General features: G+C 43.5%; 2 protein-coding genes across 4 annotated transcripts in view; one reads left to right on the plus strand and one right to left on the minus strand.

Annotated features, from left to right (window-relative positions):
• Positions 1-22,170, minus strand: part of LOC309371169 (uncharacterized protein) — a 238,664-nt gene that overhangs the window by 176,525 nt on the left and 39,969 nt on the right. The window lies entirely within an intron of this gene.
• The window catches only part of RASGEF1A (RasGEF domain family member 1A), a 237,947-nt gene that overhangs the window by 137,963 nt on the left and 77,814 nt on the right, over positions 1-22,170 (plus strand). The window contains exon 1 of one of the 3 annotated variants that reach the window (XM_081913701.1): positions 10,441-10,549. The exons of 1 other annotated variant lie outside the window; for it this stretch is intronic. In XM_081913701.1, the coding sequence (XP_081769827.1) occupies positions 10,508-10,549 (42 nt within the window). In that variant the 5' untranslated portion in view covers positions 10,441-10,507. Of the gene's footprint in view, positions 1-10,440; positions 10,550-16,624; positions 16,766-22,170 lie in introns of those variants that run through there. One more of the 3 variants, XM_081913705.1, reaches the window with a different exon arrangement.

The raw sequence follows: 22,170 nt of genomic DNA on the forward strand, positions 1-22,170 counted from the left end.
GTAAAATAGAAATGCATTCATTTAGACAATGACCCCGGAATGCTTCTCCTTCATAGAGTGCTACCAAATAATCTTCAGAAAGAAAGGTAGTAGTAGTAGTAATACAGAACAAACATGCAGCTGTTTCTTCTTTCTTTCTTTCTTTCTTTCTTTCTTTCTTTCTTTCTTTCTTTCTTTCTTTCTACGAAGCACTGGTCATATTAGCAATAAAATTGATAACTGTTGTCTGCCCATTACAGTCTAAATTGGATTTGACACAAAGTGACTCATACTTAGTTACTACCATCAGCAAATTCTAGCCAACAAAGGTTTACAGTCCTTTATCTTAATAATGTTACTGCAACCAATATAGCCAGAGGGGGCCTATTTATCATAATCTAAATCTCATAAGATAAAATGAAAGCCTATATGGGAATAGAAAAACTGTATCAGTGCGAAACAGGATGCTATTAATGAACACTGGTGAAGAATTGAGGGTTTCTGCCATCGCTCACACTGCAATCCATGGCAACAAATGCCCACTTGCACAGAGAAACTAATCTATAAAATCTCTTTGAAGCCATGAAATCTTAAAAACGGGCTTGCAGCACTGCTACACAGCTAGCACATTCCTAGCGATAAAATGCAGTGAGGTTTGGGAGCAGTATTCAACTAAGTTGTACTCGAAGTAGGCCCACTGAAATTAATGGACCTAACTTAGTCTACTCTGAGCAAAATTTGGTTGAATAATTCCCCTGTAGTGTTAAAAAAAAAAACAGAGTAAGGAATAAGAAAACTGCTCATATTGCAATCGTAATTCTCCTTTTTATTCATTTATCAGTTTCCCCACAAAATGCTTCCTCTTAGTATTAATGGCATCATCCCCTTAGGGTGGGGGTGGTGGAAGTAACCTAGTCTATTCTATAAGCTATCAGTAGGGCATCAAGTTTGACAGCCAGCCAGTTTGTGACTCCATAAACCACTAAAGGGAAGTCTGAGCACTCAAAAATAACAGCAAGAGAATTTCCCTAATTTCTTTTAAGCTTCTTGTTTTATAATGAGTGGGGCAGAGTTTAAGAAACCAGAAATCGTTGGTGCACGATCATTTAACTTCCTTTTCATCATATCCGAGTTGTTACTTCATCAGAAAGTAGTTACCGTGCCTGACATTCCTCCAATGACCACATAGGTATTGGTACATTTCTTGACATTGAGTCGAGTCAGAACGTTGAACAGAGTGACTTCACAATGTATGTGACCCCATTAACACAACATTGAGCAAGAACTGGCACTAAAGCATTTTCATGTTGCGTGACTGAAGACAAGACACTCCAATTAATAATTTCAGAAACAACATAAGTATCTTGGGATAGATCAACAAAACACTTACTGAGACCAAAGCTCATAATAAGTCAATTAGAACTCAAGTCTGGAAAATGTACCTTGCTACAAGGCAGTCATGTGCTAAGTTCAGTTGAAAACATATAGTACACACGACAAGAGTGGTTTGTAAGCTAAAGTAGGTTATTATTAAACCAGCCACTTGGCTCAGATAGTGGACTTGGAAATCATCAACCCATTCACAGAATTGCCATGTCAAGATAATTTATACTTTATTGGGTCAAATCACACCTGTTCTCTCATTTGATTACATCAGTTCTTCTGATGCTTAAACTATAAAGATACCATTCCATTATTTATTCATTCATTTCCAGTTTTCAACCCTGTTCATGTTTCCACCCAATGGGATCACAAAATGGCTTTCAGCAAAAAAGAAAAATCCTTGGCAACATCCCCTTTCCTGTAGGCCTGACAAAATCAACAGGTCTTGACTTGTTTCCTTCAAGCAAGGAATTAGCATAATCCAAACATGGTTCATTTCTATCTCCTAAATATCCTTTGTTCCAATCACATAGGTAAGAAGGAACCCACATAGCACAGAAACTGTGAGTGCGTGGAAATGATGCTCTTTACACACACAAACACACTTGTATCTCTGTTAGGGTGCCACACAGAGAGACATGCACGCACAAAGTAGGGTGTCAGGAAGCACCCTATCGACCAAACTAAAGAGCACATTTTGTCCTGACATCAATTGTGCCCTTTTCCTCCATGAGTGAATTGTAGATGTTTACATATATGGGAGAAAAGAAGGACTTTTGACTTGGGGGCTCGCCCTACCTCTGTTGACCCTCAGAGTCTTGGGGGAAATGGGATTTGACCTGTTCACACCTACTTTGAAACAACCACAGTGAATTCATTTTATAAGTCAGAACCTGTTCTTTTTAAAATCAATAGAATATCCAATATAGACTATAATCATGTGACCGTTAATGGAAGATATTAATATAGGCTATATGTAGGTGTTTTGGAATCTGTTATCTATGCTCAATTCAGACATACACCATCAGTGCACTCAAACCACCGGCTTTAGCTAAAATCTTATCTACTTGCACTTAGTTAAGAAAACCCCCAGCTGCTCTCCTATGCTACCCATAGGTGTCACTAATCTTCATTGTTGAAAACAACAGCAAGGGAGCAGGCAATTCCAGACCAATGGCTTGCCTGTTTGCTTTCCCCAGTTTCCTTTGGCATCGTAGCCATAGGTCATCAGTTCAACAGCAATGTTAAGCTGCATCTGCCTTGTTAAAACAGAGGATCAGCAAGGTTCCCACAATAGCTCATGTCTCCGTGTTAACCGCTGGCAAATAAGCTTCCCTTCCAAACAGCTTTGATTAATTAGGAGCAGGCTTTGCAAAGGCTCTTATTAGAAAGTTTCCTTTCAGCGCTGTGAAAAACCAAGAGGCACTCAAAGTGACTTGATAAACTTAGCACTGGGCTGTACAGAAGAATCTGCATTATAAAGAGGGCAATGGGACATACTTGCAAAAGATTGGTGAGAGGTCAGACAGACGATGCAGAGTGCAAGAGGGAATAATAGTTGTTCAACAACTCCTCATAAAATTGTCCTAGTAAATTAACTGTTCACGTGAGTAAAAGGCTAAAAGCCCATTTTCACACATGCAAAGCAGTCACTAATTCCCCCCACCCCTTGTGACCATTCAAACGTTTGCAATTAAGAAATGCCAATGTAAACGGAGCTGTACCCCCACCAGACATCATTATTGGTCACTGTGGCCTGTAACTACCTATATTTTATTTGTTTTTATTACATCTATATGCCACTTTTCCTCCAAGGAGCTCAAGGTGGTGTATATGGTTCTCCCACTATTCATTTTAGGTTAGGCTAAGAGGCAGGAACTGGCATAGCTGTCAACCGTCCCTTATTTGGCAGGAAACTTCCTTATCCCAGCGCCGTGTCCCGCTGCTGTCCCTTATTGATGATGTCCCTTAAATTTCCTGGGTTTCAAAAGAAGCAGCTCCTCTCCCTCCCTCCCTGCCGGCCAGGGAGGAGGGAGGCTCCAACTGTGTTGCTTGGCTGCGTTGCTCACCCAATAAGGAGTCTCAGAATGACTGGGGGGTGGAGCTTGCATGCCTTGTGCCAATCAAATCGTCCACGTTGCCTGGGGACTCGCCTTTGCTCAGCGCTTCCCAGCAGAGAGGTGACGGTGGTTTTCCTTGCTGCATCCCCTTTGCTGGGTTGCTGCGCTGTGGGAACCCCCACTTGAGGCTTCGTTTGGCTGCTGGCTGGGCTTTCTGCCTTTGGCTCGGAGGGGCTCAGAAGTTGAACATACCTGTGCCCTGAAAATCCCTTATTTTGTCTGCTGATCCCTTATTTTTGAGGCTGCTGGTCCCTTATTTTCAAATCTGTAAGTTGACAGCTATGGGAACTGGTCCAAGGTCGCTCAGTGATTTTCATGGCTGAGTGGGGGTTTGAACCCTGGTCTCTCAGATCCTAGCCCAAGACTTTAGACCAGTGTTTCCCAACCTTGTGCCTCCAGCTGTTTTTGAACTACAATTCCCATCATCCCTGACCACTGGTCTTGCTAGCTAGGGATGATGGGAGTTGTAGGCCAAAAACATCTGGAGGCACAAGGTTGGGAAACACTGCTTTAGACACTACACCACACTGGCTTCCACAACCCAGTTCAGGTTAACTTTATCTATTTGATACCTTGCTCCAGAGACATTAACATGGAGAGAGAGAGAAAGTTAATATTTGTGGGACAGATACAACATTCCTGGTTGCCTAAACATTCCTGGTAACCTAAAATAACCTCAAAAGGAAGATGAGGAGTAGTTTTCCATACCCCTTCTGAGCTTCCCTTCCCATGAGATCATCTGCATGTAAAAGGTCTCAGGTGTAATCTTCAGTATCTTCAGGTAAGGCTGAGAAAGATCTCTGCCAATTACAGCAGACCTTACTGAGAGCCAAATTCACCAACCAGAATTATGTTAGATATCTGCCATCCCAGATGTAGTAATGGTTTCTTAAATCTACCAACTATGGCAGTTGGTCAAGTGTCAGGATTGTCCTGTCACCCGTGTGATCCACTTTCACCTCCTCGGACTCCTTGCCCCCCCTTCATTCTTTCCTTTTCTATTTGAGAATCTTCTTTTTCCTCCTAGCAGCACAAATGCTCCATTCGTCCAATGGAAAAGCCAGTCCTTTGGAAGCAGAGGAAGCTTGTCAGTCACTGAAAAGCAAGTCATTGGCAGGGAGGGGGTGGAAACAGAGAAGCCAAATGTGGAAAGTCTTATTTAGAAGAATCCGTAACTTCGACAAACAAGCTCTCTGCAGCATTGCAGCAAATGTCACATGAGAAAGCCGGCAAGAACACAGAGGGGAAGTTCTAAAGAGCACTTCACATTGTTACTGTTGCTAGGGAAACCACTCCCTTGGTATCCAAGTGTTCACTAGATCTGACTTCTCTCTATCTGAGCACGAGTCTCAGGGAGTGGGGTTGAGCATACAACAACAACAACAACAAAAGAAATTGCCTGATATTGCAAATAAAATTTTCGACACATTTTTGACTGTCAAACCATATATTCTTGGGCCTTCCCTTGTACATCTAGGTGTCAGAGTTTGAAGTGTTAGAGTGAGTATCACAGTCATCATGGGAATGCCACTGAAACGGTCTCCCCATAGTGGCATATCCTTTACAAATATAAAAAAGCTATTGAGAATTGTATAGGGATTGGCCATCACAAATCAACTCCACATTTCTGGCTGCTGGCAAGTGCTTCTAAATGTTACAGACCAGGCAGGGATCGCTTGATATGGGAAGCTATTTTCAGCACCATTCCCATGGCAACTCTGAAGTGTACACCAGCATATTGCAAATATGAAGACAGATTTATATATATATAAAAAACACAACCATGTGAATTGAAATTGCTAGGCAATACTGAGTGAAAACTGGACTGCGTAGCTACTGAAATGTAAAAAAAAAGAGATACAGAGAGGAACGAAGCAAACATGGAAGAGTGTGAACTTACTCTTCACATAGTTCAGACATTAAAGTTATTATATGGCAGGGCACAGGAACAAGCTAGGAATTGTACACCTGCCCCCCGCCCAAGCATAACCTTTAATGCTAGTACATAAATACTTTGATTAGTAGCTCCTGCTCCCAACATCACATCAACTGCTTTTCCCAATAGATGGGCTTTCTTGTGTAATAATAATAATAATAATAATAATAATTTATTATTTATACCCCGCCCATCTGGCTGGGCCTCCCCAGCCACTCTGGGCGGCTTCCATAAAATCCAAAAATACAGTAAAATATCACACGTTAAAAACTTCCCTGAACAGGGCTGCCTTAAGATGTCTTCTGAATGTCAGGTAGTTGTTTATCGCTTTGACATCTGCTGGAAGGGCATTCCACAGGGTGGGCGCCACTACCGAGAAGGCCCTCTGCCTGGTTCCCTGTAGCTTTGCTTCTCGCAATGAGGGAACCGCCAGAAGGCCCTCGGCACTGGACCTCAGCGTCCGGGCAGAATGATGGGGGTGGAGACGCTCCTTCAGGTATACTGGACCGAGGCCGTTTAGGGCTTTAAAGGTCAGCACCAACACTTTGAATTGTGCTCGGAAACATACTGGGAGCCAATGTAGATCTTTCAAGACCGGTGTTATATGGTCTCGGCGGCCGCTCCCAGTCACCAGTCTAGCTGCCGCATTCTGGATTAGTTGTAGTTTCCGAGTCACCTTCAAAGGTAGCCCCACGTAGAGTGCATTGCAGTAGTCCAAGCGGGAGATAACCAGAGCATGCACCACTCTGGCGAGACAGTCTGCAGGCAGATAGGGTCTCAGCCTACGTACCAGATGGAGCTGGTAAACAGCTGCCCTGGACACAGATTTGACCTGTGCCTCCATGGACAGCTGTGAGTCCAAAATGACTCCCAGGCTGCGCACCTGGTCCTTCAGGGGCACAGTTACCCCATTCAGGACCAGGGAATCCTCCACACCTGCCCGCCTCCTGTCCCCCAGAAACAGTACTTCTGTCTTGTCAGGATTCAACCTCAATCTGTTAGCCGCCATCCATCCTCCAACCGCCTCCAGACACTCACACAGGACCTTCACTGCCCTCACTGGTTCTGATTTAAAAGAGAGGTAGAGCTGGGTATCATCTGCATACTGATGAACACCCAGCCCAAACCTCCTGATGATCTCTCCCAGCGGCTGCATGTAAATGTTGAAAAGCATGGGGGAGAGGACAGAACCCTGAGGCACCCCACAAGTGAGAGCCCAGGGGTCTGAACACTCATCCCCAACCACCACTTTCTGAACACGGCCCAGGAGGAAGGAGCGGAACCACTGTAGGACAGTGCCCCCAGCTCCCATCCCCTCAAGATGGTCCAGAAGGATGTTATGGTCGATGGTATCAAACGCCGCTGAGAGATCCAGCAGAACTAGGAAACAGCTCTCACCTTTGTCCCTAGCCCGCCGGAGATCATCAACCAGTGCGACCAAGGCAGTTTCAGTCCCATGATGAGGCCTGAATCCCGACTGGAAGGGATCCAAATGGCCCGCTTCTTCCAGGCGTGCCTGGAGTTGTTCGGCAACCGCTCACTCTATCACCTTGCCCAAGAATGGAAGATTTGAGACTGGGCGATAGTTGGCCATTGTGGCCGCATCTAAAGATGGTTTTTTAAGAAGCGGTTTAATAACCGCCTCTTTCAGTGGGTGTGGGAAGGCTCCCTCATGGAGGGACATGCACATGCACTTGCACATGCAAGGATCATGTGCGACATGGGACAGTGTGCAGATCTTCACTCCTGTGTGCTGTTGCATGCGGAATCTTTGAGTTGATTGCATGTCCTGTGAAGTTCAGCTCTTTATCGTATCGCAAGCATAGGCAAACTCTGCCCTCCAGATGTTTTGGGACTACAACTCCCATCATCCCTAGCTAACAAGACCAGTGGTCAGGAATGATGGGAATTGTAGTCTCAAAACATCTGGAGGGCCGAGTTTGCCTATGCCTGTCTTAAAGCTCTACCATATGTAGTTCCTCAGTTTCAGGGAAGGGTTTTGGGATATGTATTTATATATTTTAAAAACCATTAACTATCTACTCCCAACAGTACACGAGGCACATATAAGGCTGTATTGTGCATCATTAATTTTATGTTTGGACCAAGGCAGAGGCAACGCTGCTGTAATTACCTCTTTCAAGCTAATTATGCCTGTCAATGCACATCCCTACAAAAACCCAGAAATGTATTGTGAAATCTTTTGAGAGGAAAATACATCTAAAGAGTCATTGTAAGGTTGCAGTTCATGCCTCCTGTGGTCATCACAGATTGCCATTAACACCACACTGTGGCAGAGGTTCTTATCATATGCTCATAAATATCTACTTTTAGGAGGAATGTGCTTTAAAAGTTACACACTGATTAGGCTCATGATCTGGGAAGTGGGCCCTAGGGGTGGGGTCACAGGCCCTAGGACTCTCCAAGTACCTGAACCTATAAAACTGCCTTACTTTAGGCTCATCAACTGCAGTTAAGGATGGGTGAGCAACCTGGTGCTCATCCAGGGAAATCAACCTTCAAGGAGTTTAAAGGGACCCCTGACCATTAGGTCCAGTCGCTGATGACTCTGGGGTTGTGGCGCTCATCTTGCTTTACTGGCCAAGGGAGCTGGCGTACAGCTTCCGGGTCATGTGGCCAGCATGACTAAGCTGCTTGTGGCGAACCAGAGCAGCGCACGGAAACGCTGTTTACCTTCCCGCCAGAGCGGTACCTATTTATCTACTTGCACTTTGACATGCTTTCGAACTGCTAGGTTGGCAGGAGCAGGGACTGAGCAACGGGAGCTCACCCCGTCGCGGGGATTTGAACCGCCGACTTTCTGATCAGCAAGCCCTAGGCTCTGTGGTTCAACCCACAGTGCCACCCGCATCCCACTTGTAAAAAAGGAGTTTACAAGTGACCGAAAAGAACATTCAGAGGGTCCAGTGGAAGCCAGCTTCCTGATGCCTTCCCTCATCCCCAGAGAAAGACAGCAACAACCAGTGGCGTAGCGTGGGGGGTGCATGTGGGGGCCCGGCCACACTGGGCACAACATCTGGGGGTTAGGGTTAGGGGGTGCAAATCCACGGGTTAGGGGGCACAAATTACTTGCCTTGCCCCGGGTGCTGACAACCCACGCTACGCCACTGGCAACAACCCCCATGTTGGAGAGGTGGCAGAAGGCAACAGCCAGCAGAGGGCTCCAACCAAGAGACGGACTTCTTTTTCTGCGGACTGTTGAGAGCATTAAAGAGTGGGTTTTCAGGGGGCAAAAATTGTGTTAAGACACGGACTGGGAAAGGGCAGGTCTGTGCCTAGAAAGCACAGAGGAAAATTAGTGTGGATCAAACCTAATTCTCAGTGGTAAAGTGTCATTTGTAGTTCAATCCCATGATAAGCGATAGCAAAGATGCTCAGTGTACCAAGGCACCCTTGTTCCCTGAGGGGAGGGAACAGGGTGGCAGCTAGTGGAGAACTGGGTGTGCGAGCAAAATGGACACAGTGGTGTGTTGTGCCTGCTGCTGGAAGGCACACAGTAACTGGATATCTGCCCTCTGTCTGACCAAGATCCAGAGTGTGAATTGCTCACAGCACCCAGAGGAAGGGTAAATAGATAAATCCAATAAATTACTAGAGCAGCTGCATACTCAGTTTCCAGGAAAGAAAATGAAACTTAAGTTTGGAGGGCTTTTTTATCTGTAAGCTGCATTTAGTCCCTATTAGGGGACTAACCACAGACTAACTTGGAATCACAATGTGAATGAAAGGTGTCAAAACCACCAGCAATTTATGCTCCTACTATAACTTCCCACTTATTCAAAATAAGCACCACTTCATTTTATTAGCTGCTATTTGTTCTGCTTCATAAAACACAAGGTTTCCCCCTTCCTGCTGAAAACCACAGTGGCCTGTTTTTGTCGTTTGTACTATTGGGAAACAGTTCTGTTAAAGAGAGAAAATGGCTGCCTTTGAGTTTCCAGAGTTAGTCTTGTTGACATGTTTGTGTTGTCCTCCTAGTCTTGTTGATATGCTTGCTTTGAAGAACGGCATGCATTCTTGCAATATCACCATTCTTCCTACATTTTAGCACTCCTGCACCAAGTCTGCTACTCACCCATCTCAAGTAAAGGCATAATAGAACCAAACAACATCAGATAATACTTAGAATAAATCACAGTTTAAAATGGCCAACCCATTATACAATGAGACCTAAAGCAAAATACAAAATCATTGAGGGACTAACTGAAGTAGCCACCTGAGATTATTGTAGGGATGGCAGTGCCAAAATAACCCGATAGAAATACAGTGGTACCTCAGGTTACATACGCTTCAGGTTACATACACTTCAGGTTACAGAGTCCGCTAATCCAGAAATAGTACCTCGGGTTAAGAACTTTGCTTCAGGATAAGAACAGAAATCATGCTCCGGCGGCGCGGTGGCAGCGGGAGGCCCCATTAGCTAAAGTGGTGCTTCAGGTTAAGAACAGTTTCAGGTTAAGAATGGACCTCTGGAACAAATTAAGTACTTAACTCGAGGTACCACTGTAGTCACTGGGGTTTTCTGTGGAAATTTGCTGCTTGGGGATAAAGAAGAAGATAGAATTCTAGCTATAAACTTCCCACATCAATAGTCACCACCCCTAAGGATGCCAGTTGACCTGTTTGCAACTCATGAGCACCCTATGTAACTGATTTTTTTAAAAAAAACAAAACAAAACAAAACTGTCCAAGAGAGCTCTTACTTGGTCTGGGTTTGTGGCATTCCATAATTTAAATATATAAATTTATTAAATCACCATGATCATCACCATCCACCAAGAGTTCTCAAAACTCATCTACCATGACAACAGTGTTTGAACAATGTAACATCCAACTTCAGCAACACAATAAAATGGCAGTTTCCAAAAACTGACTGGAAAATACTACAAGCATCTCTCTTCAAACAAAACTAGACAGAAGGCAGTATTTATCTAGGTTTGGAGAAACATGTCGGAAGAACCCAAACACTAATTTGGTACTCACCTTATTTTAAAGGAGAAGGTGGCAAGATTGATGACAAAAACTGCAGAGGGAAATAGCTCCAAGTCCACCTCCTAGGAAGGTCTGGATGGCAGAACCACCGTGCAATGCTGCTGTAAAGAAATGTAAAGTAAGTTCTGTTTTCTGTTATCCATCTTATATTTATAGGTTTTGTTTTCAAGCATTTGGTTTTATTTCAAAATGGGTGCGTGGCTGGCAACTGTGGCTGATGCTAAAAGCAAAAACCACTCAGATTTGAAACTTCCCAATGTTCAAAGTTTTGCTCATCAACTGTGAATGGTTCGCGATTGTTTGAAGGGCCAGCTTTCCATTCAGTAAACACATATGTAGCACTGACATTTGATAGTGTTGTTCATGTCATGACCCAGTCCCAGATATTTTGCACAGAGATTCAGAGGCACAAAAATCACAGATGTGGGACATTCACAGTCTACCTTAGGAGTACCACCAACTCCAAAGTGACCCAGTGTCCAATCCAACAGTAGGCCACACAAAGAAGGGGACTAAGGCTGATTCGCCTCTCAAAACCAGGGGTATAGTCCCCAGGAGGGTGATTAGAATCCACAGCTGCACCATCTCACTTCCATAACCCAGCAGAGGACCCAAGGTGGACCCAAGGCCACCTATATTTTGGTAATCTTACATTTTCTTATGCAATAAACAAAAAAAAGGTAGCATTTGTTCTTAGAAAGGTCATTCTGGGTATTATTATTTTTAAATTCCTTCCCCTAATACATTAAAACTATTATAGCCTCAAAGTAACAAAGAAATATTTAATTTGCTGTACAACTAATTTAAAGTCATCCCCACCAATTAAAATAACCCCTACTGAATAATTGTCTGAAGTCTGAGTTGTGTCATCAAGCAATTAAACTGATTAAAACTTGTAGTCCTCATTAGAAGCATTAAATATGTTTTCTGGAGTTGCCAATGCAGGACATGTTGGTGGGGAGATGTAAACTCCTGTAAAAACAAAAAAAGTTCAGTGATATTTAAAAAGTGGAAAAAACAGCAAAGGTTCTTGTGGAACCTTATAGACTAAGAGTGCACTTTATCGATTCATGGAGAGTTTCTAGACCTAGATCTGCTTTTCTGTAATAATGCCAGGGAATGAGCCCAAGAAACATTTGTTCAACCTCTTCTTCAAGGCAGCCTTTTAGACTCTTGAAAACTGCTATTATGGCTCCCCTTAAATTTCCTCTCTCTATATTAAACACACCCAGACACACCGAGCAATTTTTCTCATGAGTTCCAACCCTTTAATCATTGCTGTTGCATTGGTCAAATTTCTCTTCGATTTCTTACTCTTCTTAAAACATAAATGGTCGTGCAGCTTTATTTGCTCTAGCTTTGAAGCTTGTTTTTGTCTTTGTTTTTTAGACTGTTCCCTGTGCAATTTCCTTTCCCGCTTCTCCTGCTTCCTTTGTTCTCTCTTTAGCCCCTCTTACTTTTTATTATTATTACTGAGATATTTAATTGCCTATATTTGATTTGCCCCATCTAGTAAACTTTAGTAACATTTCAGCACATCGCAGATAAAAATAGGGACCTTTTGGTTTACTGTACCATCCTTATTCTCTGCCTGATCCTAGTAATAGCATATTTCTAGATAATACCGAAGCATTCCTGCATTATCATCATCATCATCACCATACAGTAATTTATTTATATGCCACCCATCTGACTGGGTTTCCCCAGCCACTCTAGGAAACTTCCAACAAACTAAAACACAGTTAAGACATCAAACATTAAAAACTTCCTGAAACAAGGCTGCCTTCAGATGTCTTCTAAATATCAGATAATTGTTTATCTGTTTAACATCTGATGGGAGGGCGTTCCACAGGGCAGGCACCACTACCGAGAAGGCCCTCTGCCTGGTTCCCTGTTACCTCACTTCACACAATGAGGGAAGGCCCTCGGAGCAGGATTTCAGTGTCTGGACTGAATGATCAGGCTTGTGGCTGGAGTGCAAAGCATTACCTTCTCCCCACACCTTTTTATCAATGTGTTTAGTGTCACATCCTGCTAAGGCTATATTCCTGCACACTTACATAGAAATATGGAGGACAGCAAGACAGTAATCCAGGTGTACATACCAGGAAATAAAAATGTAAGTGGAGTAAGATGCGGGTCATTCAGTTTTATTGAACATGCATAAAAGAGATCTTTCCTGCATCAGGAAAAGGATATGATATTCATAAGGCTAGTATTGTATCTGCTAAATCTTTATTGATAAACTAATCCTACCATATCATGTGGGCTGTGTTTTGGGAAGCTCTTGCTTAAAGTTTGATGTTAGTCTTTTCATAGATCCTAAGAAATCTGAAATTTATCTTTATTGAGATAAAACCGGGTATATATTGATATAAATACAGTAGGATGTTTAATGTGTAGGGGATGAACTGTAAAAGTGGGTGGCTATTAGTACATTTACTGCTAAAAGCACTGTATTAGTCCCTGGTTTAAACAGTCAACAAAAACTAATAATAAAAAGGAGAAGATGGAGATCACATCTGTTCTGATCTTGAGAAACGGTATATATTCTCGACTAGCCACAATCCATATCTATCCTGTATCCACTGTGTAATGTCTTATGAAGTGCTGGAGTTTGATGCATTTGCCCCACACTAGCTTCAGTCTAAATTGAGAAAAAGAGTTTCAAGCCAATTAGGTGTGCACAGCCTAGATCTGGTCAGTTTCGTGGTGTCATACATCCTGCAGAGACTGTTGTTTTTACTGCCTGGTTGTCTTTTGTGCCTGGAGAAGGTTTGGAAACACACACACACACACACAGAGAGAGAGAGAGAGAGAGAGAGAGAGAGAGAGAGAGAGAGAGAGCGCTGTTGTACGTTCCAACTAAGATGTTCCGGTTTCAGGTCCTAGAGTCCCCAACACGCCTACTTAGCCACAAAGGGAAAGGATTAGCACGCAAGTTTTGTTTCACTTTGCAAGCCCAGAGCTCCTCCGGTTAACCACAAGTTGCAGCATGTGATCCCACGTAGTGGAAACCTGTGGGTGTCATGGTTTCCTCCCATGCATTGCCCATGCTGCAATACATTCTCAGCAGTATAAATAAACAAAACCATAACGATGGCACCTAAATGGTACTGTGGCCTAATAACAGCTAAAAGGAACAGATATGAAATTAAAAACACAAATGTCTCCTTTGAATTTATTAAGACATTTTCTGTGAGGTAAATACACATACTTATAAGTCCCAATTTAATTTGTACTTATATCCCTTTGAGGTATGTTGGTGAAGTTTAAACACAGAAAATATATTCGTGACTACAAATTTAAACTAGTTTCCAACGTGGTTGTTGCTCAGCCAAGATAACCTGGGAAATGTGGTACTATGAAGGGGCACAAAAGGAAAGGACTTCACCACCAGCACCAAAACTAGCATTGCTAGTTGCTGGGGGCAAACCATGCCAGTTAAACCCATTTTAAAGCGGGATCAAAGTGGTTTAAATTTAAGGTGCAGAAGACCCTAAACAGAAAAAAAATGGTGCTGCTATTGTAATGCTATCAGTTCAATTATGTGCTTGATTAGTACATGATTGTAAACATTTTGGTGTGGGGCTTACCAGTAAGTGGAGACAAAATGTGTATACAAATCCCAAGCGTAAACCTGATTTTTTAAAAATGGGAAGGCGTTTCAGATCTGTTTTTCATTTCGCTCCACAGGCCTGTTTTCAATTGGGCTCTGTTTATCAGCTGCTAGAGGCCAAGAAGTTGGAGATCCATAATCTGATAGAGCAATTGTTTTTTCCTTGGGTTTTCTGTATGTTTGTTTACTTTAAAACAGACACCGAGTATCCCAAATTTGATTCTAGCAATGGCACTGTGGAAGGGTGTTTAACTCATTCCATCTCGAGTCATTTCCTCAATGAAGAAAACACTCCAACCTACCCCTCAAATCTGATGTTAGTGTTAGTCAATGAGGGGAGTATATGCACTTTTAAGATATGCTGTGTAGTAGATTCTACTATACAGAATTGTATAGAAACGTAAGCAAACATAGAAACGTATGCAAACCTGAAAATTACACACAACTTTTATTATCGAACAGAATGAGAAAAAAACAACAACCCAAATCGCAAATATGTGTAGAGCAAAGTTGGTTGCCAAAGCAAATATTTTAGTCAGTAAAGATAGCTGTGGGAATAGACAACCACTGATATAAAAATAGAAAAATATACACTGATTAGCAGGGGATTAGAGAATTTGCATTGAGACTGAGCAAAGAAGCCGAGCTCTCAGTTTAACCCGTTGTCCTTTGCCTGTGACAAGGATATGCGTTTTAACTCTGTCACGCCTTTTAGGTGCACTGAATACAAAGCCACTCACGAGTTTCAAGTTATCTAGTCTTCACCAATGTGTTTACACTCTTTCCTTTTATTAATGATAACAAAGGAAGTGACTTTACCCCCCAAATTAAGGCAAGCAGCAAGTCCCCAGAGGTTGGGCAGGATTAACATGAAGCATACAAAAGCTTTGCTCTAGGGGAATCTTTGTGGAGAAAACCCCACCAATTAAAAAACGACATTTAGAAGAAGCATTTGAAAACTTCAAATTTTGCCAGCAACCTTTAACAGAAAACCAAGTGTTATTTTCTCATAGGAGCTTCTTTGTGGGCAGTAAGGGATTCACCTGAACCAACCATTTTGCACAACAGTCCAGGGGTGTGTGAGGGAGTTTCTGTTTCTCCCACATGGATTTTCTGTCATGGAGTGACAGTGGCAATTACACCTCCCATTGGAAATTGCCCCAGCGGTCATCTGAAGGGCCCTCTCATTTTTTACTAGTAGAGGTGTGGTGTGGTGGCACTCAAACAAGGCGCACAAAACCACTCTTATTCATCTGGTTGTAGATCAGGATTTCTGTCTTGACTCCTAGCGGCCAAGGCAGTTCTGGCTCCCTGAATATTTTTTGAGGGTACCGGGCCGCCCTCAATATTCAGAGGATGTCACACCAGGGGCCCCAATCCTCTGAAGAAGTTGGTGCCTCTGTATGCATAGGTGGGGGAACTGTTTTTGCAATCCCAGTTGTACAACAAAGCATACACTCAGTTCCTATGGGTCTATGTACATAATAGTAGCCTGTTATAATGAAAAAGAAAATAATAGATATAATAAATTGGGGTGGGGGGTTAGCTGAATAAAAAGGGATGGGCAATGGAAACCAGAAAAGGACAGAGAGGGAAGTCAAGGCATTCTGAGAATCCTAAATGAAAAGGTGATTGATATGTTTAAATGGAAATATGCTATGTAAAATTTAATTAAACAATAATAATTAAAAAGTAGCCTGTTGGTTCAGGCAAGTGTGCCATCTAGTCATGACTCCAGTTCTCAGAAAGGTTCTGGTTCCCACCCAACACACACAGACAAAGGCTCTTGCTCAGAAGGAAGGAAGAAAATTTTATGCAGGCAAGGAGTGATACAGGCTCAGCAGACATTGCTCAGGAGACACAATTCAGGACTGGACAGAAGTGACAAAGATGTCCCAACAAAGTGACAAAGTATCTCAACAAGTTCCCCCACCCTTCCCGCTAAGCTTTTAAAGACAATGCATGGCGTCTTTCCACCTAGTGGGAATATTGGGGTGGCAAGTGCACACTCTGTCAGCGCTAATGGGTCTGCTCCAAACTGCAGATGTGGTGGCCTGGTTCTAAATGACAAGACTGTACCCTCCTGCTCAGACTCCTGTTCGATCACTACCACCTCCTCTTCAACCTCCCCTCCCTCCAAGCCCTCCCCAGACTCCACTGAGGATTGCTGCTCAGCCGGAAGAACAGAGGGGAGAGCTGACATCCCTTCTCCCCCTTACAAACTGACTCCAGCCAAGATTCACCCAGTTCAGTCCTCCATTTCCTCCTCCTCCATCAGAGCCTGCCAACCCAGTCCAAATCCTGACAGTGCTGCAGTGCTCATAATTCACAAAACATGGTACAATATAATGTAGAAATCCAATACAATTACAACACACACTGGCTCTCAAGAAGGAATTTTTGTGGAAAGTGTTACGTCAGGATAGAAAAAAACACACATTGATTTTGCGAAGAAAATCAGTAATCATTTCGTGCAGTAAGGATTTGTGACGTCAGTGAAGCTGCTGGCAATGCTGACATCACAAAGGCTGAGCAACTGTGATGGCACAGTCGGGGTAGCTTAGGGAACAGAATAGGCAGTAGGATGGCAGGACCCTGAGGAAAGAGCGGGGTGGAAGGAAATCTGATAAGGAAGGGGAGAAAAGGAGGCGAGACTGAAGGAAGGATGGGACCCGGAAAAAGAAACAGTGGAATGTGGCTAAGAGAAGTTGGCAGGTAGGAAAGGCTATGCAGAGGAGTTTGATAGTGGTGGTTGTGATTGATAAAGTACAGGGGCCACCTGAAAGATCTGCTGTGGCTTATAGCACTTTTCCTGAGTATTCACATTTCACATACTTCAGCTGTCAGTGTGACAACCCTCTATTACTATCTTCATATTGCAGAGGAAGAGGTGGCCTACAGCCACCTAGTGAGTTCTTAGCCAAGGTGGTAATTTGAAGCGGGGACTTCCCAAAACAGGCTTTGAGCAGCTGCATTACACCAGAACGCCTCAAGCTGCAGTTGGGAAGCACGTTGCTTAGAGATATTTACTGCAAAATCTACATGGTTGTGTTCCCCCCCCCCCCATTGAAACTTGCCGTGTCTATTTCTCCATGGAACCCATGCAGCCCTTTGAAAGAAACGCACCGGCTTGGAAATTTGCCCGCAAGAGGGTGGTGTTGCCAACTGATTGTAACATGGGAAGCTGTCTGCCTTATACGGCATCAGATCATTGGTCTGTCCAGTTCAGGACTGTCTGCATGAGGTATGGGGAGCCTGCAGCCTTCCGAATATAGTCAGCAACAGTGACCATCCCCTGGCTGATGACCATGCTGAATTTGCAAATCAATAGCAAATTCTGACTGCAGGGGCCACCAGCATCCTCATTATACTGTGTTTGCACACAGAATATGCCCAAACCCACTTGCAGTCCATTGGAAATTCCGTGTCAGGTAATCAGCAGACAAACTGATGTGGAAAGGGTTTTCCAAGGTAGGAAGCTATAGAACAAGGGCACGTTTGACTGTTCATTTAACACGGTGGTTTTCACAGTTTAGAGAACTGAAATTCCTTCTACTTGTTTCCCCCGTCAAGCCAAAGTTCATTTCCCTCCCCCGTTTATCCCAGGCCCTACTTGGTAATGAGATGCAGCGAGGGGGCACAAGCTGTAACACAGAAGGAAGCGCTGGAAAAGTCTTCAAGAGTGTCAGCCTCCCCCTCCAGCTCCCACCTCACCCACCCACACATCACAGCCACTCATCTGACATCACGAGAAGCTGGTGTGGGTTTTGTTCCTCTGTGTAATTTCCCCTTTCTTTTTTACTTGGTAGAGCACGGCAAAAAAAAAGAAAAAGGAAAGAAATTGCTAAGCAGTTAGTATCTGCAATGCATTTGCTATGCTCCGCAGCGCTGTCTGTGACGAGATAGCGTTCTAAGTGGCAACGTGGGAACCACAAGGCTCCAGTCCCTAGGTTTTTCTGCTTCGCACATCAAAGGCTAAAGAAACATGAAATGGAACAGCAATTCTATGTGTTCCTTCATAGTTGCACAAAGCTAAACACGGTGTGATGCAGGTCCCCCTTCCTGCCTCTAACTCACGGAAGGATGAGAAGTATGCAGCTAATGGTAGCGGGACGAGAAGCAAAGGGTTGTTTATTTTGCCCCCAATACTTAATTTCTAACAAGAAAGGTACTGGAGCTCATCTGCCCTGGAAGAACCTGCCTTTAAGTCCTAAGCGAGTAGGGACAGATGACAGTAAGTCAGTGGGGAAATGTATTCCCTGTGCATTCAGAAATACCTACTTCACATTTTTCTCTAGACTTAGCCCTAGTTGTTGGCACCCATCTGTCTTGTGATACGATGGAAGAGTGCAGCTTACGGGGAGAATTCAAACTGTTGGGGAGTTACAGTGCCTGCTGTGGCTGTAGTGATTGATACAGGAGAAATATGTTTTGTTGAAGCTGGGGCAGATGAAGGTATTTGGTTGTGCTGCTGCAGATGCACCATGGCATTTCTTCCCTCTGCATTCCTAACAGCAGTCGTTCCTCCTCTGCTCACTGCTATGACCTGTCTGTCTGTCTGAAGGCACTGTGGTCATCTGCAAGGGATTTCCATACAACAGGCTTGATGTTGCTAGCCTTTATGTCACATTTTCAGACACCTTTCTACTGCAGAGTTGGTCTGTCAATGGGCCTGGTACCTGAAGCCAGCTCCCCATAGAGATCCTTAGGAATCCTGCCATCTTCCATTCTGTGAACATGACTAAGCCAGCCATAGACGTTTTGCTGAAACAGGAGTGTGAACGTGCTGGAAATGTTGAGAGAGCATATCTTTGTTTGAGACTCTGTCCTGCCATGTGATGCCCAGAATCTTCTTGATGCAGCACATGTGACCAAAAGAGCCCTAGATTCTCGGACTGGATCAATCCTGTGGGGTTCAACTGGCTGCATCCACACAGGATCCAATTTGATCCTACACTGTGCTGGTTGCAGCTCTCCTTTTGTGTAGACTTTTAGCTGAGTGGGAGGCTCTGATCCTGCACAATGCTGGGCACACACATTCACAGAACATTTGTAAGGGCTTTTGAAAATTCTTTGCCCCAACCCTGAATTGTTTGGGGGATGAGTCTGGGGTGGGTGGGACAACACAGGGCAAATTGCCCTGATCTGGGAGCCATAGAGTGGTCTTCTTCTTTGGTGATCATTCATAGCTGAGTAAGATTGTCTTCCAAAAACATGGTTTTAACAGTAAGTCCATAAGTGACTGTGAAGGCCAATTCTGGACCCACACATCCTTCTACCGTGGGGACATAGGTTTCCAGGCAGGAGTTGATAATGGTGAGGGTTTGTCAAGCATGCCTTTCTCTTAGCATGTTTCTCCCTTTCGTCTTGAGTTTGAGCGTCTTCAAAGCCCATTAGAGGGGTACCACAGCGTGAATCAGGGGTCTATGCACATCCCTTCTTCACAATATAATCTTCCAATGAAGAATGTCCAGTGAGGGCTCACGTTTGTGTATGACTCGTCACAGAAATAATATCAGAGAGAGGGAACTTTCAAATCACTGTGCAAAGCAGGCTTTTCGGTAGAGACAAATCAAGCATTCAGATGCAATACTCAAATGCAGATGCATTACTGTATATGATATATGTATACACATATGATAACTAGTGCAAAGCCTTTACATCTTCCAGATGTAAATTTCCAGTATTTCTTATACATGCAGGTCCCACTTTATGCAGGTCTCACTATGCGAAAATTCGTCCCTAAACCTCGCTATATGCACTGCAGATTCCATGGTTGGAAATGCATTGGAAAATTCCTCATAGGAATGAATAGAAATCATCAGCTCATGAAACAAACACTTGCCTGATAAAAGATTACCAGGGAATGCACCGTGTTCATAAAGCGGGACCTGTGTGTATTTGTAAAACTTTATACATTTCTTGCGCCCCTCCCCCCAAATGGCTTGATTAACAATTTGATAAGAAACACAGTTCAAATGGCTTTGTATTCATGTAAGCATCCCTTGAAAAGAGATTTTATGAAATGATTTTTAAAAGTTTAATAAGTCTGTTTCATCTTGCACTGATTAAACTCTCTTCTGAATCCTAAATATACTTTATGTGAAAGCAAGCTTTGTGACTATCACTGGGACTGACTTTCTTGTTTAGGCACAAGGTGTAAATATCTTTGTGACTGCCATCTATCTGTCCATTCATCCAACAGACAATAGCAGGCTTGAAGCTTATAGGAATCTAAATCTTCTAACATGAAAATTAAGAGCCTTATCCAGGCCAACGCTTGTATGTATCACTTGGACACAGAACTGGGAGACAGGACTGTCTTTACCCAGGGGTGCAAGGGTTGCAGGGCACCCAGGTACCAAATTCTGGGGGGTGCCAGGCACCCACCGCTGAAGCCACCTAAGCTCTTAACTATCTACCTGTTATAAAATAATAAATAATAAATAATAAATAATTTTGATCAAGCTAGAAAAACAAAATACATATATTTACCAAAATGCATACCTACTGTTTCACTAAAGGACTTTCGACTTTGTGCACTTATTTACCAAAGATGCACCACGCCAGCAGCAGCACTTGTCATTCTCAATGGCGCCATGCACGAAAAATTAACTCTTACATCAAAATATTATGTACGTATTGTATTGAGCTGCTATGCAGCAGAGGGGGCCACAGCATCTTTGAATACTTATAAGTTTACTTATAAGTGTGGTTACTTATAAGTTTACTTATAAGTGTGGTAGTGTTAATTTGGGGGCTAAACTAAATTTGAGGGCACTGGGTGGATCTTTGCACCCCAGAGGTGAAAGGACTTGTATATCATAGAATGACAGAATTGTGGAGTTGGCAGGGATCCCGAGGATCAACTAGTCCAACCCCTTGCAATGTACAGATCTCCACTCTGCTTCAAAACCTCTAAGGAAAAAACTTCCAGCCACAGCTGAGGCTTGTTATCTTAGGCTTGTGAGATCTGGCTCACTTGCAGTGAGCGAAAATGGCCTCCAAGCAGAAAAGTGGGAAGCATTACAGATATGTTCGCAAGCTACAAGTGACTGGCATAGAAATGTGCCAGCTTATGGGTTCATACAATAAAATAAAATGCTTTATCTTGCAAAAAGTTGATTCCCCTGGCCCAAACAAGAAATGTACTTATCTATCTATCTTATTTATAGTTCCCCCTTCATTGAAAGATCCCAGGGTAGAAATACACAGCAGGGATAAAACATTATATAATAAAACCCAATTTTACAATATTCCAACTTCAGCGAAACAGGCAATGGCAGCAGACTACGGAAACAGTCAAGAAATCAGCAAGCCTGAGTGAATCAAAACCCAAAAGGCATTGATACAAACTTAGCATTTATATAGTGCATTTTCCCAACATCTCCCCCCCCCCTTAATTAAAAGCAAGCACAGGGAACCTCCAGCCCACTTGCCAAATGCAGCCTTGAGCTGGCCCATGGGACTTCCCTGGGGCCACACTCTCTCAACCTTTAAGATATTTTGTCTGGCTTGAATGTCTCTGTGCTAATGCCTCTTGCTTGCCTTTGTAGAGGATGGAGAGATGTGGGGGAGGGTGCAGAAACCTTACGACTTTTATGTGGCTGCATTGTCTCCTTCTGGTACACCCCCATAGTCCATCTGTCTTCCCCCTCACCCAACCAAGGCAGAAGGGAACAATTTAAGTCAGGGAAACAGAGAGAAGCAGGACAGGTTTAGCCTTTCGTGTCGTGACTCCAATCTCAACTAGGAGCCCTGTTGGCTGCTTTTCACCAATGCAAAGATGTTGAGAGATCCAATTGCAAATCTGCCCCATGCGGCCTTGCCTTGGCCTCAGAATGATTCTGTAGACTGATCAGCATTCTGAGAGAGAATGGCCTGTCCAAGGCCACTAAGCAAATCCACGTCAAAGGCAAGACTTGAGTGATCACAGTTCTGCCGTGACGTTATACCAGCTCTCAGTAAGCAACGCAGAAGCATAGAGTGATGTCACATTTTTGCTTTTACTTGAATTTTGCACAACTACGGCTACAGCCTGCAAACCCCAAAGAACTCTTTGGGAATTACTTCTGACTAGATATGAGTTGGCCAGTCAACCAACTGAGAAGGATAAATGA

The sequence above is a fragment of the Podarcis melisellensis genome (genome assembly GCF_964234715.1).
Source record: "Podarcis melisellensis genome assembly, chromosome: 5".
In the NCBI taxonomy this organism is placed as follows: Eukaryota; Metazoa; Chordata; class Lepidosauria; order Squamata; family Lacertidae; genus Podarcis; species Podarcis melisellensis.